The sequence below is a fragment of the Rousettus aegyptiacus genome, unplaced genomic scaffold (assembly GCF_014176215.1).
Source record: "Rousettus aegyptiacus isolate mRouAeg1 unplaced genomic scaffold, mRouAeg1.p scaffold_m13_p_17, whole genome shotgun sequence".
NCBI classification, from domain to species: Eukaryota; Metazoa; Chordata; class Mammalia; order Chiroptera; family Pteropodidae; genus Rousettus; species Rousettus aegyptiacus.
The window spans coordinates 23,313,433-23,331,534 of record NW_023416292.1 but is presented as its reverse complement, the minus strand read 5'-3'; the positions used below and the strand labels follow the sequence as shown (position 1 = coordinate 23,331,534).

The 18,102-nt window shown below is 57.8% G+C and overlaps 1 protein-coding gene and 5 non-coding genes across 9 annotated transcripts; 3 read left to right on the top strand and 3 right to left on the bottom strand.

Annotated features, from left to right (window-relative positions):
• Window positions 1-201: 201 nt before the first annotated feature.
• Window positions 202-272, bottom strand: TRNAG-GCC. The gene has a single exon. It is a non-coding gene; the product is annotated as a tRNA-Gly (tRNA).
• A 1,105-nt stretch (window positions 273-1,377) lies between these two features.
• Window positions 1,378-1,460, bottom strand: TRNAL-CAG. Its single transcript has one exon. It is a non-coding gene; the product is annotated as a tRNA-Leu (tRNA).
• A 454-nt stretch (window positions 1,461-1,914) lies between these two features.
• On the top strand, window positions 1,915-1,986 carry TRNAG-UCC. Its single transcript has one exon. It is a non-coding gene; the product is annotated as a tRNA-Gly (tRNA).
• A 636-nt stretch (window positions 1,987-2,622) lies between these two features.
• On the top strand, window positions 2,623-2,694 carry TRNAD-GUC. The gene has a single exon. It is a non-coding gene; the product is annotated as a tRNA-Asp (tRNA).
• Window positions 2,695-4,195: 1,501 nt separating this feature from the next.
• TRNAN-GUU lies at window positions 4,196-4,269 on the top strand. Its single transcript has one exon. It is a non-coding gene; the product is annotated as a tRNA-Asn (tRNA).
• A 1,361-nt stretch (window positions 4,270-5,630) lies between these two features.
• On the bottom strand, window positions 5,631-12,637 carry LOC107502476 (low affinity immunoglobulin gamma Fc region receptor III-B). 4 transcript variants are annotated; one of them, XM_016129713.2, is made up of 6 exons: window positions 11,070-11,088; window positions 10,649-10,709; window positions 10,417-10,437; window positions 9,833-10,090; window positions 7,643-7,897; window positions 5,631-6,072 (listed from the first exon to the last, which is right to left on the bottom strand). In XM_016129713.2, the coding sequence occupies exons 2-6, from the start codon at window positions 10,656-10,658 to the stop codon at window positions 5,876-5,878; spliced, it is 741 nt and encodes a 246-aa protein (XP_015985199.2). In that variant the 5' UTR covers window positions 10,659-10,709; window positions 11,070-11,088; the 3' UTR covers window positions 5,631-5,875. The 4 variants fall into 4 exon arrangements, with proteins under 4 accessions (XP_015985199.2, XP_015985195.2, XP_015985200.2 ...); XM_016129709.2 differs by lacking the exon at window positions 10,649-10,709 and having other exon boundaries at window positions 11,070-12,631; XM_016129714.2 differs by lacking the exon at window positions 11,070-11,088 and having other exon boundaries at window positions 10,649-11,063.
• Between the last annotated feature and the right edge of the window lie 5,465 nt (window positions 12,638-18,102).

Genomic DNA, 18,102 nt, shown 5'->3' with positions numbered 1-18,102 from the left:
GCTCGGTCTTCGCGCTGCGTCCTCTCCCCGCGAGGTGGCGCCCAGGTGACCGCGCACCCCACCTGGCCTCTGAGGGAGGCGCCCAGGCGGAGGGGGAAGCAGACCCGAAGGCCGGGTCTTCGGCCGCCGGCTCGCGGTGACTTCCGTCGGAAGTTCTGCCGGGAAAAGACCGGGATCAAACCGCGGAGGAAAACCGAGGGCTGCATTGGCCGGGAATCGAACCCGGGCCTCCCGCGTGGCAGGCGAGAATTCTACCACTGAACCACCAATGCGCGTGCCGGCAGCGGGCCCCGCGTCGACCTCGACGTCACCTGGGCCTCGGGGTCCAGCCGCAGGGGGCGCCGCGCGGCCGGCCCGGGTGAAAACTGCCCGGACGTTGCAAGACGAAGCGGGGGTCAGACTCGAGGAGGGAGCGGCTTAGACCCCGCGGCCGCGGCCGCGGCTCTGCTGCCCGTGACGCCCCGGCAGCCGCGCGGCGCGCTGCGCTCAGTGGCGCTCGCTGGCGTCCGCGCAGGCGAGACGCAGTGCGGCAGGAACGTGCGGAATCCGCGCGACTCGGCGCTGGCGACCGTGACCTCGAGCGCGGGGCACGGGGCCAGCCTGGCTGACCGTCGCGTCTCCGCTCGGCGCCTTCGCACACGGCTCGTCCTCCAGCGGCGGTCGTCCGCTCTGCGCACAGTGCGCGGCACCTTCCGGGCGCTCGCGCGACGGACAGCGAGCGGCCGCGGCGCGGCGCGGGGCGGGGAAGGGCGGCCGGGGAGAACGTGCGCCCGGTCCCCGCGCCGCGCGCACGCCGGAAGGCGGCAGGCTTGCGGTCCTCGCGGAGCAGCGCAGGACGGTCGCCCGCAGGGGTCAGTCGCCGGCCCTCGCCGCGGCGCCCCGCGCGCCCGTCCGCTGCGGGATCCTCGCTCCGCTGCGGGGGACGCGGCGACGCCACTGAGCTGGAACCGGGGGCGGGCGGGGGGCGGGGGGCCTGAGGCTTAGCGGTGACGGTCTCAGGCCGGTCACAGCAGACGGAGGGCCCTGTCGTCGTAGGCGTCGCTCGCGCCTCGGGCATGGAAGGGACTCCGCGCGCCCTGGTCGAACAAAGCGCTGGGTAAACGGGCGCGAAGAAGCCGGAGTCCCGGGGGGGGGAGGGAAACGTGTTTTCGTCGTCAGCGGCAGATCGCGGGCGCCGCTGCGTCCTGATTCCGTAGCGTCTCCCGTCTGTCATACAGAAAAAAAGTGACTCAGGCCCGCACCTGCAGTCTTCTGAGGTGGATTCGCGGAGTGAGAAGGCGGAGATTGGTGATGCATAGTCCTCTACCGTGCATTCTATCCGGCTTGTTGGAGGAAAGTGTTTTTTTAAAAAAAAAAACAACAAAAACAAAAACAGCTTGTCAGGAGTGGGATTCGAACCCACGCCTCCAGGGGAGACTGCGACCTGAACGCAGCGCCTTAGACCGCTCGGCCATCCTGACACGAGCACAGCTTCCTCTTACTTCTCCCTAAGGCTGTCATAGAGTACTGTGTTATGACGTCAGGTTGCATCTATACCGTGCTTATTCATGGTTTTAAATAAAACTAGATTTCCCTGGACTCCTTCGCCAAACAGGGAAAATAAAGCTGCCACCGACCCCTCCTTCCGATTCCGTCCCGCGTGCCGCTCTCTGGAGGGGCCGAGTCACGCCAGGTGGACCTCTTGCCAGCCGGTCTCCCTCGACCCTCCGCCCCCGAGCGCCCTTAGGGTCCGACCCTGGGTGGACCCAGTGCTGAGGCACCATGCGGCGGGGAGGCAGGAGGAGGGGGGGGAGATATGTGCTCCCAGGAACAGTCTTGTGTGCCTCGGGGTCAAAGGACGCTGAAGGGGCAGGGTGGGCAACACACCGCCTGCCGTAGCCTCAAGTATGGAGCTCTGGTTGCAGTCACCCAGAGGCGTTGGTGGTATAGTGGTGAGCATAGCTGCCTTCCAAGCAGTTGACCCGGGTTCGATTCCCGGCCAACGCATCCTTTTCCTCAGGCGACACAGCGCGCTTGCCGGCCGCTCGCGCTGCCATCCCGTGTGAGGCTGCTTTTCTTTCTTCCTCTTCCCCTTTTGAACACCCTGAGATCCAGATCCGAAAGGCCGTCAAGCGCCTGAGGAAGGGCAGTGAATCCATTAAACGTGGGAGAGCTGAGCAGACCCTCATTGCAGGCACTGAGCATGCCTGAGCACGTTAGGAACAACTTGCGTGGAGGAGCCCAGTTTTCCATCGTCAGGTTTATGAAATCTAAGTACCAGGTTTCCCGGCGAAAGAAAAGGAAACGTCGGAGCTGAAACGCGATGTGTGAGCGTAATGTGCGCACCGGCGTGATGACTGACCACGGGAAAAATCCGATACGTTCATCTTAGCCACACGCGGAAGCAATATTTTGTGTATATTGGTGAAAAAGATAGATTATGGACATGGTCGCCTCTTTCTTATTACTTTTTTATGTGGCTTCTAGAAAATTTAAATTTCAGTAGGTTTCTAATCATATTTCAGTTGTCTAGACGGCGAAAGTGTGACTCTGCCGGGATCCGGCATCTGTCACAGAGTAAGCCACTCTGGAAGCTTTGTGATAGCTTCTTAGACAGCGATCCTGGGGCACTTCGCGTGGCATTCCTCGTTAGTATAGTGGTGAGTATCCCCGCCTGTCACGCGGGAGACCGGGGTTCGATTCCCCGACGGGGAGACCCAAACGTCCCTTTTCTTCCGTTCCATTTTTGTCGAAGGTCTTAGGTAGTCAATCTTGGATTCTCTCCGAGGGTGCTTCCCTCGCCTACCCGAGTCTTGGATGACGGCCAAAGTTCCGGTGTTTACGCTGAGGCCCTGGCTCTGCGGCGCGGCGGCGCGTCATGACCGCTGCCAGCAGGCGGCGTCCGGCTGGGCCCCTGCGCGGGAAGTTCCCGCGGCCCGGCTCTGCCTCCGCGTCCGTAGGGCGGGTCCCGGCTGGCAGTCTTTGCGACCCTTTGCGACAGCCATCTGCAGTCGCGCTTTAGCCAGCACCTGGCACACAGTATATGCTTCTTTTCAAAAAAGAGTCCTTGTAGAAATATGGAGAATGAACAAATCACAAAGAAAGAAAAGGCAGCCGGTTTCCATCATCCAGGAAAACCTTATCCGCGATCTGCTGCGCGTTTACCTCCGGGGTTTCTGAACGCAAAGTTGGAATCATACTGTGCATATTGTTTTTTAACCTACTCGAGTGTTTGCTTAAAATATGACTATTTCTATATTCATTAAGTATTAGTCTAACACATTTTAATGACTCCATTGTGTGCGTTCTCATTTCACTGGATGTCATTGAAATTTGATCTGCACTAGACGGGGACCTACTGGCTGGAGGATTCCTGTAGAGGAGGAAAAAGGAGGTTCTGTGTGGAGGCTTCGGAGGGGCCTTGGTACTCGGGCAGCAGACAAAACCGGCGTGCCCGGTGCGGGGAAGAAACTAGCGTGGCAAGTGACTGGGTACGCCTGGGGGAGGTGTTGTGACTCTGGACGCCTGTGGGCGTGGTATGGCCCAGGGACAAAGGGAGAAGCTTCTCTCCAGGTGGCACTGGGTCATCTGAAAGCACTGACCAGGGGCCCTCGCTGATGATGTTGGAATAAGGGGTCTTTGCCCTCAGGTTGTTGCATCCCATGTGACTCTGTGGAAGTGGTCTAGGCCCAGGCGGTGTTCTCCGTGGATACCGAATACGCCAGTAGAAATCTTTCAAAAACATTTGGGGTGGAAGGTTAATTTTGTTGTATTAGGCTCCCTTAGATTTTACATTCTGCAGGACGCTAATGGACACGTGATATAGTCTTTTGCATTTTCACAATCATAAGCTTATTATGAGTTAATACTCACGTGTGTACGCATTAATAAAAAAAATTGTCTAGATCAGCAAACAAGTTTATAGACGTAAAAGCAAGTGATCTCCGGAACCCACAGAGAACACTCACCTTGGGTCCCCCAAAGACCCCTCCCTGGTCCATTCATCCTCGCTGCCTGCTTTCTGAGTCTTGCCGGAGCCTTGCAGGTGCCAGTGCGGGAGGAGACTTGCTGGGTTTGGGCTGCAGCCGCACCCCAGGGGCTGGGCGGGGACCGTCCCCTGCTTCCCACGCTGCCCCAACCACAGCTATTTGGGGACTGTAGCGCTGCTACCTTACTTTTCAGTGAAGTGACTTGGCAGAGGAACGGGTTCTCGCCTGTCTCTGTGGCGCAATCGGTTAGCGCGTTCGGCTGTTAACCGAAAGGTTGGTGGTTCGAGCCCACCCAGGGACGGGGCAGGCCTTTTGAGGCCCGCGTGCGAGAACGCGGATCCGCGGTGGGGCGGCCGCCAGCCACTGAGCGGTCTGTCTGTGTCTGCGTTTTTGGGGTTCGGCGGGGAACAAGAACTTCAGCTGTCCCCATGCCGCGTCCTGCTGGCCAGCGGGCGCCGTCCTGCCCAGCCCCCTGCCATTCTCTCCGCTGTTCCTGCCGGTCTCCTGGCTGCAGCTCCGCCTCCGCCCACCTGCGGGCAGCTGCGCAGGCCCCCGGGACGCGCACCTGGCGCGCGCGGACGCAGGTGGCGCGGTCTCCGCGGCCCGGCGCGCCTTCGGGCCGGACGGGCTCCCGGGCTCCCCTGGCGTCGCAATCTTCGCCCGCGGCCGTCGACGCCCGCTAATCCTCGCCGCCACACCCCCAAACCGAGGCCTTCTCGCCGCGCCGAGGCCCCGGGGGCGACCCCGCCCTCCGCGCCCGCACCGCGCCGCGCCTGAGCGGCCCGGGCTCACCGGGCCCCGCGCGCCGCTGCCGCGCCTACTTCTCCTAGAGGCCTCGGGCCCCGGAGCGCGCCCCGCTCCGGGCCCTGCGCGCCCGCCCCGCGAAGCCCCCGCGCGCGGCCGTCTCAGCGCGACCTGGCGAAGGCGCGCGAGGCCGGTTCGCAGGCGTTCGGGCTCCGCGGCGCGGAAGCCGGGGCCGAAGCCCCTTCCAGAAGCGTCCCCCGCTGCTGCGGGCCCGCCGCGGCCGTTTGGGGTCACCGTCCAGCCCCGGGCGTTTCTGGGCAGAGTGCGTTCGTCTAGTGAACGCCAAGAACGAGCTCTGCTCGGGGACCTCTGTTCACTGGCCTTAATCTGGGACAGCGATGCTGGGCAGGAGGTGGGGCCTGTGCTCCCCCGCTCCCCCCGACCACTTTGTACTCTTGGTGTGAAGCGGGTCCAGCACTATACACGTGCACTGTCCCCCTCCGACGGGGGCTCCCGCGAAAACTTCAGTTCTACAGTATCCGGGTCATTTTCCGCTGCCTCTGCCATGTCGCAGGACGCCTGTCTTAGACTGTCCTGCTCTTTCTTTGCCACCCCCTCATTGGTTGCGCTGTCTAGACCCCAGCAGGCCCCACAACAGATGCTGACCCCTCCCCAGCTGACCCTGGACCATTAATTCCCTACTTATCCAATTATCTGAGGGCAACGTCCACACATCAAGGGGCACTGACCGCCCCTTGTGTGCTGTTGCTTGGCTGTGACAGATAGTTGAGACAGAGATAGTCTCTGTGGCTGAGGCTTCAGTTTCTAGGGCTCAGCTGCTCACGGGGCTCACTCTTGGCCCCGGAGATCTCAGCCCTTGGCTGGCTTGGTGGGGTATATACATGCGGAATCCCTACGCATGCGCCTGAAACTAACAGAACATGGTATGTCAACTTTAATTTAAAATAAATTTAAAAAAAAAACAGATTGAGCAATAAAAATATCATGATTAAGAAAACCATCACAAGCCCTTCCTTTCCATCTGGGACCAAGAGAAAATAGAGTTGGGCCTAGACTCTGGCGTCACTTTCCTGCGGCTTCCGGCCGTGAGCATTGCGGGTGATGTGGCTGCGACTCCAGAGAGAGGTTCAGAGATGCTGCTTTCACTGCTTGTATGTGTCCTCGGGGCTCTTGCTCCATGTGACTTTGCCATTCGTCCAGTCCCCCATTAAGCGCCGAAGGTCCCTCTTCATGGAGAAGTACAGCCCCGTGTCCACTGCAAACAGGAGTCCCATCACCAGGCAGAAAGTGATCTGGGGCCACAGTGCAAAGAGTGGGGAGGTGGATGGAACTGCCGGACCTAAGGGGAGAGGCGGAGCGTGAGAAAATGACAGCTGGTAAGGCAGAAATTTGTATCTACAGCCAGGTCCCCGTTGGGAAGCCTTTGTGACAGCCGCCAGGAGCCAGGGGCTGAGGGACAGGAGTCCTCTCACCATTCTGGCAATCTGAGCAGAGCACAGGTCCCCAGACTCTCAGCAAGGGTGTGCTCTGCCTGATGGCCACATGCCACCGGAAGTGAGGAGCTGGGGACTCGGGTTTTGTGTGAATTTACAGAAGTTGTCAAAGTTGCTGTGAGAACATTATTTCTTAATTCAGTAACTTTATCTTGTATCTCAAAATTATAATCACTGTTTTCACCCCATTTTGTTCATTGTCACTAAAAGAAATCTGAAAAGTTGAATCATTGAAATTTGCTACTTATTTGCAGAAAATTGATACTGTTTCTCTACAGAGGCCCAGTGACTAATAACCCCAAAGGAAAGGAGGCGGGGCTTGTCTGTTCACACCCTCTCTTAGCCCTTGACATCGTTATTCAAAGGCCATTCCTTGCGGTGGTCTGTAAACCACATCAGGTGGAGTGGATTTTTAGTTTCAATTTTTTAACTCTTAAATTTGATTTAATTTCAAACTTTAAAAAAAATTAACAGGATAGCATAAACTACTCGCATCTAGTCTTAACTTCCTGTGCTGTTTGTGATTTTACTGCATTTGCTTCATTATCTGCTCTCTTTTCACAACCAGTTGAGAGTTTTTTCTTTCCATTTAAATTGTAACAAAGTTATTTTATGTACAAATTATGGCATTGTTTTGTTAAAATCTCAGAAGGCGTGTGTCTATCTTGCCACTTCCTGCATGTAAATTGCTTACAATGCAGCCTCATTCTGGGCACAGGCGGAATTCTGGTAAGGCAGGAAGGCCAGCCAACAGTGGTGACCCTGAGAGGGTGCACCCCAGAAAATGGAGATGTTTCCTAGGTGACAGAATTTTACCACAGGACATTGGTGCCTGTCCAATTCTTTCATTTATCTAGTGGTTAAACAGACAGGCTTTGACCCTCTGGTGTGACCTTTGGGGCAAATTGATTCCCACCTCTCTCTCTCTTTTTTTAACCTCACTTACTTCATCTGTAGAGTCAGTGTTACCCCCTCCTTGTGGGGGGGGGGCCCTGTGACCATCAAAGGAGGTGCATTGTAGGGAGGCACTTAGCAGTGTCCAGCACACTGCTGGGGCCTGGTCTTCATCCAGAAGAGGAAATTGAGGTTCAGAGACTTGGTGACTTAGCCGCAGCCCCGCAGGTTCTGGGCCCTTTCTAGGACAAAGTGAGGGGCTCCCGCTGGGTCGACTCTCGGTAAGCCACAGATAAAGGCGGGCAAGCATGGTGGGGACACATGGTTCTGTGAGTGTGGTTCGAATGGGCTAAGAAAGCAGAGGTGGCTTCTGCTCTTGCTGTCACTCTGCAGAGTGAGCGGCCCCTCTGAGAGCCCCAATAAGGAAGCCTGTGGGCTAGGCAGCGGTCCCCCCAAGTCCAGCATGAGGGCTGACCCCCCACGTGTGGGGCTCTGGCCCCCGCAGGCCTGCCCCTCGCTCACCTAGAACAGTGATGTTCACAGCCTCCGAAGACACGTTGAGGGTCCCGATGATCCCCCTGCAGAAGTAGGCGCCTCCGTGTTCGCGCGTTGCCTTTGGAATGTGGAATTCTGTGTTTCGGTAAAAATACTTCCTGCCTCTGCCATCCTGGAAATACTGGACCTTCACGACCCGCACGCCGTTCCAGCTGTGGCACCGCAGCCGGATGGGCTCCCCCTCCTGGAACACCCACCGAGGGGCCTGGAGCAGCAGCCAGGCTGCAGGACACAAAGGGGCCGCAGACCGGGAGGCCTGCTGATCAGCAGGAGCCTTGCGAAGGGGACACTCCCCACCAGATCCCGCATGACGGAGCACCGCCTGGGCCCTGCAGGAGGCCTCAAGCAACACCAAGACCTTTTGTCTAACGGGGAAGAGGGGCAGGCGCACAGGATCAGAACCCAGGTTAGAGCACGGGGCTAAGTGATGCGGTCCGTGAGAAGCCGTCTGCAGGGCTGAGTGCCACACGCGGGTTTACTCTGGCAGGTAAGGAGCCACAGAATGTTCTAGATCAAAGAGTAAAAATTGCATCTGAAATGATGACTTGCCCCACTGGAGGAAAGGCGGACCAGAAGGGCTATGGAAAAGACTCCTGCAGCCGGTGAGGAATGAGGTCCCTGGGCGGCCTCGGGAGTGAGCGAGTTCACTGTCAAAGCCAAGGAGGAGAAAGACAGGCAGCCGGCGGGTCCCTGGGTGGCTGGCGCTTTCCGAAGGGCCCAAGGGCCTCTGCGAGGGCATCGTCATCCCCGAGCACAGCCGTCGCAAGAGAAAGTTCCTGTAGCATCAGGACACCTTCTCACAACTCTGTCGCCCAGTCACCAGGCTCCACAGAGAGAGAACATGGAGTCCTGCGGGAGGCGGACCCGAGGCATTTAAAATGATACTGCAGACGAATTGCAGAGGGACACGAGAAATGTTCGCGGGACAATGTTAGGTTAAAAAGACAGAATGCAAAAAAAAAAAAAAAAAAGTATATGTGCATAGAATACAAAAAAGAAGGAACAGGCACTTAAATAGTAAGTTTTCTTGGGGCGGGGGAGACTGCAGGTCATCTAAATTTTCTCCCCGTTACTTTTGAAATGGAACCTGAATGATTTTTATAAGAAAACAAAGCAATGGAAAAGACTGTAAATGACATTTACTATCATTAAAAAAAAAAATCCTCTATCTTATGCTAAGCAAAAATGGTAGAACATGAAAATTCTCTACCAGGAAGACATGGCAAGCAGAAGGCGCCCTTCATTACTTACTGAGAGACAGCGTTTACCAACAAGGCCACGCGCCTATGACCACCCGCTGCCGCAGCAGAGAGGTGAGTGTCACCAGCACACTTGCGGGGCTGCGGAAGTACATAATGTATATATGTGGTCTGCTGGCATTCGGGGACACTCTTGCTCTCGTCTGTCCCGCCATGGGCTCAGTAAATGTCTGCCTGCACGTTTGTTCCGCGAATATTTTATTGGGTGCACACCGGGTGCTGTGCGGGCTGCGCGCACCAGATGACTAAGGCACACAACCCCAGCCTCAGAGTCTGCAGCTGAGACTCAGCGACAACCCGGCGCGGCGGCGCGGGCGCTGCACGGGCTGAGCTCAGAGCAGCGCGGGGCCGGAGGCCGCGCGGAGCCACCGCGCCCGCCCGCGTAAGGGAGGCCTGCGTGGGGGCGGCGGCCGGGGCCGGCCCTGCGCAGGCTCGGGGCTGCGCTCCCGGCCACACGGTCCTCATTCGCGGGCTGAGCCGCCGAGTGGAGGTGTGAGCCGGAGTGTGGCATCGATGGCAGCGCGGGGCCGGCTCAGGGCTCCGTGCGCCTGGCAGTGAGGAGGAGGCCGGGCGCCGAGGGCAGGTTCGTTCATTTACCCGGTAACCGTCACCGAGCCTCGGCATCACGCCCTGACCTTGGCACAGCCCGGCCCGTGTGGGCCGTGCTCTCCGTGAACGCCGTTCCCGCAATCGGGCGCGCAGCCCCGGTGCCGGCCTCCGACCCTGCCTGCGACCAGACGGCGGCTCGAGCAACGGCCCTGGCACTGCGCTGGCCACAGAGCCCCTCGGCCTGGTGCCCGCCCCCGCGGCGTCGTCTCCGGCTCTCCCCGAGGCTCTCGGGGCCTCCCGTCAGCGACCGCCCTCGGCGCTGGGGCCCCCTTCCCCTCCGCCCACTCACCGGCGTGCACTTCCAGCCGCACAGGGTCGCTGAGCCCGGAGAGGCCCGTCCGGCACCTGTACTCGCCACTGTCCTCCGCTCGGGCAGCCGCGATGACGTAGCTGGAGGTCTGATTGGAGAGGCTGCTTCCATTGTGAAACCACTGCGTGGAGTTGTCCCCAGGGGGGTGGGCCCCCTGGCACGTGAGGGTCACACTGTCGTTGCCGAGCACCCTGTCCCATTGAGGATGCAGGGACACCATGGCCTTTGGGTGGTCTTCTGAGGAGGCAAGAGGGTGTGGGTGAGGGCGGGGAGGTGAGCAGGGAGGCTCCGCGCCAGGGGCCGTCACCGTGAAGTCGCAGTATGTGGCCCTGCCTTGCTCTGTGACTTGGTCTTAGAGCATCCTAGCTTGGGGGCCCTTGACCCCAATGTTGGCCTCTGTTCATCTTGAGGACCGTTGACTAGAGAAGCAGGGGGCCCAGCCCTGTTGTGCGGGGGACTTGCCCCTGGCAGCCACAACCAGCCCTCCCCCCGTGGGCTTTCGCCCCAGCCCGAGGCTGCCGTGCCCTCCGGTGCCTCACTGCAGCACCCCGAAGCGAACTCACCGGGCTGCGGGCTGGCAGACACTGCAAGACAAAAGAGCGAAACATGCTGAGCAGAAGCGCAGCTGAGGGCGACCAGGGTGTGGACCGAGCCCGCTCCCCCGCCCCGCCGCCCTGGGCACCCACGTCCTGGGACCTGGGGCGCACAGGGGGGACAGCTCTGCCCTTGAAGTGCTCTGGGCCCCATGTCTGTCCTCCTGCCCCCCACCCCGTCCGCCACATCCTTGCTTCCAACCTCGTCCCATGCTCCTTGGTCCTTGTCTAACCTCCCGAATTAAGGACAGGAGTTAAATTCCCTGAAAAAAAATCCCAGAAGTAATCTGAGCCCGAGTCCCAAGAAGGGTGGCGGGGGAAGTCTCGGAGGAGAGCCCTGGAAAGTCACAGTGGAGAGACAGACCTCAGGGACCGCGAAGTCCGTGTCCTTCGGCGTACGGAGAGGGTTGCGGAGGCCGGGGGTGAAGTTGGCGAGACGCCACCGCCCCCTTACCTCCCGATCACGCCCACCTCAGAGCCAGCTTTCCCCTGGTCCCCGCGCCCCAGACCGCTGGTCCTAGAGGTGTGACGAGGGTCCCAGCCCCTGCGAGGGACCCATCTCCGGCCGGAGAGGGTCTGCGCGGAGCCCGGGGCTCCAGAGCTGCTCCCTCGCGGTGACTTACCTAGTAGCATCAGGGCCGCAGGTGACAGCAGCTGCCACATGCCGTGTGCAAGAGCAGACGAGTCCCCACAGGTGTCTGGAGCCCCACAGTGGTCTAGGCCAACTGAGAGGGGCCGTGAGCAGCCTTCCCCTACACTCCCGCCCAGGGCGCACCAGTTTCCTTTTCTGGGAGGGTCACCCATTCCTGAATGTTAATTAGAAGAGAGGCCTGATGCGTGGGGAGGGGGGGAAGGGCGAGCCGGGGAGCTGGGCGTGTCCCACCTTGTGGGTTTGGGTCCACCCAGTGCCGAGAAGGGGACGCCCTGGCCCTGGGCTGACACTCGGGCGGGAGGGTGTGCCGGGGGGTCTCCTGCTCCGCCTCAGACCCCCACGTCCACGCAGCCCGGCCTGTCCGCGCCCAGAGAGCAGGCATTCACGTCCTTGGGCCGCCGTCGGCGGCACCCCACACCCCACTGTCATCTCCGCCACCGTTTCCTCTCAGAATTCACGCTGCACAAGCCCCTTGGGTCTGAAATCCACGGGGCCTCTAGCTTCTTAGTGCGGGTTTGGTCACGAGGTTCACATCCTCTGTTAAAAGGAACCCAGGCTGCGGGGAGCGATGGGCCCTGGGAAGGGTGGAAAGGGGCGCAGAGAAGGTGGCGGGGTGGGGACCAGGAAAGGTCCAGACGAAAGACAGGATCTCGGAGGCAAGAACATGGCTGACGTTTCGCCCTCGCAAGGGAGACGCCAGTGTGCACACCCCTCCTGGTGATGCCGCCCAGAGGTCCTGGGTTAAGCGAAGCGTGCGAGACCGCTCTGGGTCTAAGAGCCTTGAGCGAGAAAAAGGGGAACAGCGAGGGACAGGAAGGGGACGAGAGGGCAGAGCGCCCCAGACAGAAACTTGGCACAGCACGCACCAGGAGAGAATCGCTGACCGGGCAGGCGGGGGAGGGGGAGAGGCGGACGGAACAGGGAAGCCCGGAGGCCCAGCGCCCAGGGAGAAGCCGCAGGGCCCCGCCGTGCCCTGCTCCGCGAGGCGGTCCAGGTGCCAGCCATCTTCGCCAGGACACTTTCAGGGCTGGGGTCCGGGACGGGAGCTTGGCAGCTTTCGCGCGAAGGCCACGAAGGCCACGTAGAAATACAACAGCGTTTTGACGCGTTCCTGCTCTTGTCGAGAATGTGTTTGGGGGCACAGCGAGCCTCCGTCCTGTGCCCAGAACCTCCCTCCCCCGTGGGAAGCTTCGCGCCGTTCTTCCGTTTGGGGTGTATTTCTTTACCTCTCCACAGCGGCTGCCTCCCCGTTTCTGTCCCTATGTGTCAGGCAGAGCCACGTCTCCTGGTCTCAGCAGAGCGGCTCTGTGCAGTGGGTGTCCTGCGGGGCCCAGCGGCACAGACCCCCTGGTCTCCTGAGCCGGGCGCTTCGGGGCTCTCCCTGTGTGGCTCGTGTGTGCTCCCGCTCTCGCTGAGTCTTGCTTGCCGTTCACACATCGATGGGAGGTGTTGCCCCTCAGGAGGACTGGTCGTGAGGACGGGCGCGACCACGCGGAGGAGCGGTTGTGCAGGGCCTGAGCCTACGGAGCAGGATTCACCTCAGGGGGGCCCTGGGGACTGCCCAGTCCGCCCCGTGGGAGCGTAGTTTGTGGAGGTGGTTAGGCGGTGCTGTGGCGTGGTCAGAAGCTGGCTACCGGGTGTGTGCATTCTGGGGCCTCTTGGATGAACCGTTTCAGGTCAAGGCCATCTGCTGCCTGTGCCCTGCCCGGGGCCACTTGGCGTAAGCTACAAAGTGATCTCCAGAGGGCTGCCACTTGTGCTGGGTCTGGAGGCCAAGCCACGAACCGACACAGGCTGCCACGAGTGCCAGGCTCGGGGCTGCTCAGCAAGGGGTATGGAGCACCCTGAGGCCGGGTTCTTCTTGTTTGGGGTTCGTGGGCCTCTGAGAGGTTTTAGGAAAGCCTGTATCATGAGCCAAGACGGGCCGTTGGCGTGGGGAAGCCATGGAAGTGGCTTGGGTGGCCGCGTGTTGGGAGGGGCGGGATCTCGGGGAATCACCTGGGGGGCCCATGGTCAGGCCGGTTGCTGGACACGCCGTGTGGCGCTGCCTGTGCACGCATTCCGGGTGTGGTGAGTGCTCGACGAAGGGACAATGGCTTCTGCCAGCACTTCTGCTCAGGAGAAGGCTGCCGCTCCAGCCCTCACCCTGAAGCCAGACAACTCGGTCCCCCACGGTGTGTCCCTGGTGCCCCTCCAGCCGCAGCCACAGCGCTGGCGCTCAGAGCGAGCGAGTCTGTCAGTGGGAAGCCAGCGTGCAGGCCTTTTGGGAGGAGAGTTTGTGCCTGCCGCTGCCCTCTGTGCCACTCGGCCGCCGTCCATGCCGGCTTTCACAGCCAGGCGGGGTGGGGACTTCTCGTCCCTGCACTGGGGCCCTGGGCCGGCGGGCCCAGTGTGGAGACAGGACCTCTTGCTCCTCGGGGGGAACCTCCGCAGCCAAGACAGCCCTCCTGATTTTTAATGGCCACACGTAGGGACCCAGCCTGCTCTGTGTCTCGCCCTCCTACCAGTCTTTACATGGCTTCTTCTGTGTGTCCCGAGTTGCAGGACTCTGTTCAGCTAGACTTAAGGTGGTTCTCAATGATGGCTGTTCTCTAGTTTGGTTGTAATTTTGACGTTGTCGTGAGAGGAGGCGAGTGCAGCGTTTACCTACTCCAACATCTTGACCGGAAGCCAATCCAAATATTTTCGAGACGTGTGTGGAAAGGAAGAGCCAATGTTACTCCTTTGACCTTCTTGTACCCTTATAGTGCATGTTGGCTAAGACCCCCTCTGGTCAAACAATCTGTCTTCATGAATGTTAGCTAGCGGAAAGTTGGCTCCCTCACTTCTTTTTTTGGTAACCATCACTGGTCCACAAAGAAATGATCAACTAAGGCCCACAGAGAGGCACAAAGAAATTTAATTGCCTTCTAATTGTTGTTAATTTTAATAACAAAATATGATAACCTCTAAATTATAACTGCAGCACATATCAAAATCACTTAATAAAAATATCCACCACTACATATCTAGTCAAGTGAAGAAAAGAACTAGAAATGGAAACTGCCAGAAAAAAAGAAAAGGGAAGGGAAGGCTGAGAGCGGCACATCGAGACACTGAACAGGGCCCGAAGGCAGCGAAGAACCGAACGGGGGAAACCCAAGAAAGACGAAGATGCGGGGGAAGGAAAACATGCGGAGGACGATGCCCGGCCCGCAGGGGCGGGGCCCGCGGAGGCTGGGTCTCAGGCGCAGGCGGAAATGCGCGCAGAACCGCGCACACCCAGAGGCCCCGAAACAGAGGCACTAGAGAGACATACATGGGCAGTGAGTGATGGGAAAGACGAGAATGCCACTCCCCGAACAGGAAGAGGCGGACAGTTTACCATATGGTCAAGGAAACCACAGGGACTTGGAACCGATTTTGTGTGTGGCCTTAAGCCACAGCCTCTGGCTGTGGTCGTTAGGGTTATGTCGCCTGTTGACATACAAGAGCTTCCCAGAAATTTGATTCTATCTGCTGGTGTGACTTGTGAATGCCCCACCTCGTTATCTCACACCAGGGCACATGTAGACAGCTCCAAACTTGTAAACATTTAAAGTTTCAGAAGAAGGGTGTCGGTGATGTGTTATGAGAAACGCGGTCGAGGAGGAAGGAAGTTCAGGGTTCGGTTTCAGTCTGACTGGGGCTGGCCGTCAGCCCTTCCCTCAAGCTGTTTCCTCATCTGTAAGGGAGGCGATTGGGCCACGTGGTACCCGCTCCTTCCATCTCAAATGTTCTGCAGTTCTGAAAACTGCCCTCTAGTGGAAATTTCTAGACACTGCACAGTGCGGTAGCTGCTGGCTTCTACAAATCCCAGCAAAGACCATCGGACAACTTTCAGGAGCCCACGGAATTTCCTAGCAGAGCTAGCAAATGAGTAGCTCTGAGACTCAAAGTTAATCATGAAAACTGAGCTCGCGCTTTCACTCATGTGCTGGTCAGAACCTGCCTGGTGGTCTGGGGTGGCCGGAGAGAAGCGCGAGTTCCCGGAAGGCCGGGGCCCGCCTGGGCCTGGCTTCCCGGCCGCGCCAGCCCTCTGGAGACAGAGGGAGCCGGGAGACACCGCCAAGGTCTGCGCAGGGCCCAGAACCGCAACTGGACATTAGGGGCTCGTCCCTCTCACCGACTTTTGTTGTTATTGTCGTTGTCGCTTAAACAATTTTTGTTTGAAAATACAAGTATCATCTATAATATATTCCTGCTGTTAAGAAAATGAAGCATTTGGAAGTAAAGGTGAGAGTGCCATTGAATGACTTTGCCCCCCCCACCCCCAGCTTCACACCCCTCCTCAGGGATAACCACCGAGAGGCTTGTCGTGTCCTTCTAGAACCTTCCCCACACACTCACATTCACGTCAGCACATAGCTACCTATACATATGTGCATTATGTTCTTTTTTGTTGTTATTGTTTCCATATTACATGATTTTTCTGCGACTTGATTTTTTAAAAATCACTTCCCATACACAGAGTCACACAAACACACAGACGGCTCAACATTTTTCAGTTTTTACTTTAATTGGAGAAAATATTTAACTGCTAAAAATATTTTTGAGGACTATGTGGACAGGAAGAGCCAGTGTTACTCCTTGGACTTCCTCGAACCCCCGGGAGACTCAGGTCACCGTCCGCACCGAAGAGGGGCCTCCTCCCGTGCAGAGGGCGCCCGGCCGCAGCCACTGCTCCCCTGCAATGCTAACGGAACGCCGCCCTGTTCCCTCACGGTGGCTGTGGGCTGTGGAGAGGGCCGGGCATTTCCCAGCCCAGGAGGTCAACTTCGGTCACAGTCAGCCACGCCAGAATCAACCGGAAGGCTTGTTAAATGCAGCTGGGGGGTGGGCCTCAGAGAGTTTCTGATTCCGGTGGGGCCGGAGAGTCTGCAGGTGTCCAGGTGATGCTGGTCTAGGACCGCACCTGAGAGCCAGTTCTCTTGCGTGATCGGCTTAGGGCAGAACACGTGACCCCGTTTGAGACGATGAATCTTCAGGGGCACATGAAGTAGTGAGTTCTCTGCCCGTTCCGGGGCACGTGACGTGTGCGGCTGGGGCGCTGGGAGCTGCTGCATCTCGCCCCCAGGAGCGGAGCAGCTGACGCACTAACGATGGCAAAGCAAAGCGAGGGGCGACCTGGACCCCCAGGGCATCACTGAGCAGTTGATTACCCAGCCCCAGGACTGCCCACTCCAGACAGCTGAACATGTGAGACCGGTCAACCGCTTCTTCTTGTTTAAGCCAAGAAGGGTGGACTCTCCCGGCACTTGCTGCAGAAGGCACCTGACTGGTGCGCACACCTCTCCTGGCGCCGGGGGCTCCGGCTGCCGTGGCTGCGGGGCAGTTCACCCGAAGCCAGGTGCTGGGTGTTTTCAGGTTCACTTTCATTTCTATTATTTTCAATAGCACTACAAAGGGCAACAGTATGTTTTTAAAAATGTATTTTGGCATATTTCCAAAGGCCATTTTCCCAGTAGTGAAATTACAACGTTATAGATATGTACATGTCTAAGCTTTTTTTTCACATTTCTTTCCAAAAGAATTGTTTGGCTTTAAACTCCATTCAGAAATTTACGAGAATCCATTTAATTGCATTTTCTTCCTCAATCTTAGGTAACTCAGTAGCTGAGAAATGGGGTCTCCCATTTATTTGCATTTCTTTGATGACTAGCGTGTCAGATCATCTCTCAGGTATTTATTCACTAATTGCGTTTCCTCTTTCCTATTCCTGTTAGATGAAAAGCGTAGTGTCTGCACACTTAGATGGTTAACGTTTGCTCAAACAAATGTTTTTGGATGTCTTTGTGGATATCCTGGCCCTTGCCTACTTATCAGGACTCTTTTCTCATTAATTGCTTGTATAATGAAAATATATCTTTTGTTTTTTAAGTTTTTTTTTCTAGTTTGCAGCTGGTAGTTTATTTTGCTCTGATTTTTTTTGAATTATTCAGAAATTTAAAAGTTTTATGAGGATTCCCCCCCTCCCCCAACCTTAGAAATCTTTCTTCCTTCAGAGGGCTTAACGAATACTCAGTTCCATTGTGTTCCAGGTTTCTGCAGCCGGATTCTGGCGGCCTGCTCAGTGGTTCTCTCGAAGCGTGTCTGCGTGCATCGGGAGGGGTGGGCTGCCTAACAGCTTGCCTTACAAGAGGAGCTTATCGTCACCTCCAAGTCCCTGCCTCTTGGCTCCCTACTTTAAAAAACAAACAAACACACAAAAAACTGTGGTAAAACCACATGGCGTATAATTCACCATCTTGACCGTCTGTAAGCGTACGGTCCGCGGTGCCGTCCAGTCGCACTGCCATGCAGCAGATCCCGAGAAGCTCTTGGTCTTGCAAAACCGAAACTGTACCCCTAAACACAAAGCCCCCTTTGCAGGTTCTGTGTCTATGGCTTCGAGTACTTTGGATGCTTCCTGTGAGTGGAATCTACAGTATTCATCCTCTGTGACAGGCATTTTCGTCATTCATCTGTTGGTGGACGTTTGGGTCGTCTCCACGTCTTGGCCGCTGCGATGCTGCTGCAGAGGGTGTGGGGTTTAGCGGTCTCTCTGAAATTCTGCACTGAATTCTTTTGCTAAGGCGACAGTGGTGGGGTTGAAATATTTAGCAAGTTGGGTGTGGGTTATGACGGAGAGGAAGGCAGCCGTGGGGACACCTAGCCCTCTGGCTCAGGAGCCCCCGGGGGGGCAAGTGTGATGGGAGGAGCTAGCTGGGCGACAGGACAAACGCAGGTCCGGCCGTTCTGAGTGTGCGCTGCCCATGGGACCGGCCAGCGCAGGGATCAGGGCCAGCTGGACCTCTGGAGAGAGAGGTGTGCAGCTGACTTGTGCTTCAGAAAACCACCTGGAAGCCCCAGCAGTGAGGCCTGTTTGCGGAGGCCTTCCGGTGGGTCTGTTGCCAGGGTCAAGAACACCCTTTGGAATCCCTTAGAACCGCATTCATAACCCTTGGAACGTCTGCCTCCCCAGAAAGAAGTGGCTTCCGGCAGCT

What these genes read in the sequence shown, in the direction of transcription:
- LOC107502476 (XM_016129709.2), bottom strand. Translation starts at nt 11,250, where the DNA reads ATGGGTGACCCTCCCAGAAAAGGAAACTGGTGCGCCCTGGGCGGGAGT. An exon ending in GTCTGCCAGCCCGCAGCCCG is followed by an intron (nt 10,091 to 10,416) that starts GTGAGTTCGCTT and finishes TTGCCTCCTCAG; the next exon opens with AAGACCACCCAAAGGCCATG. An exon ending in TGTGAACATCACTGTTCTAG is followed by an intron (nt 6,073 to 7,642) that starts GTGAGCGAGGGG and finishes CTCTCCCCTTAG; the next exon opens with GTCCGGCAGTTCCATCCACC.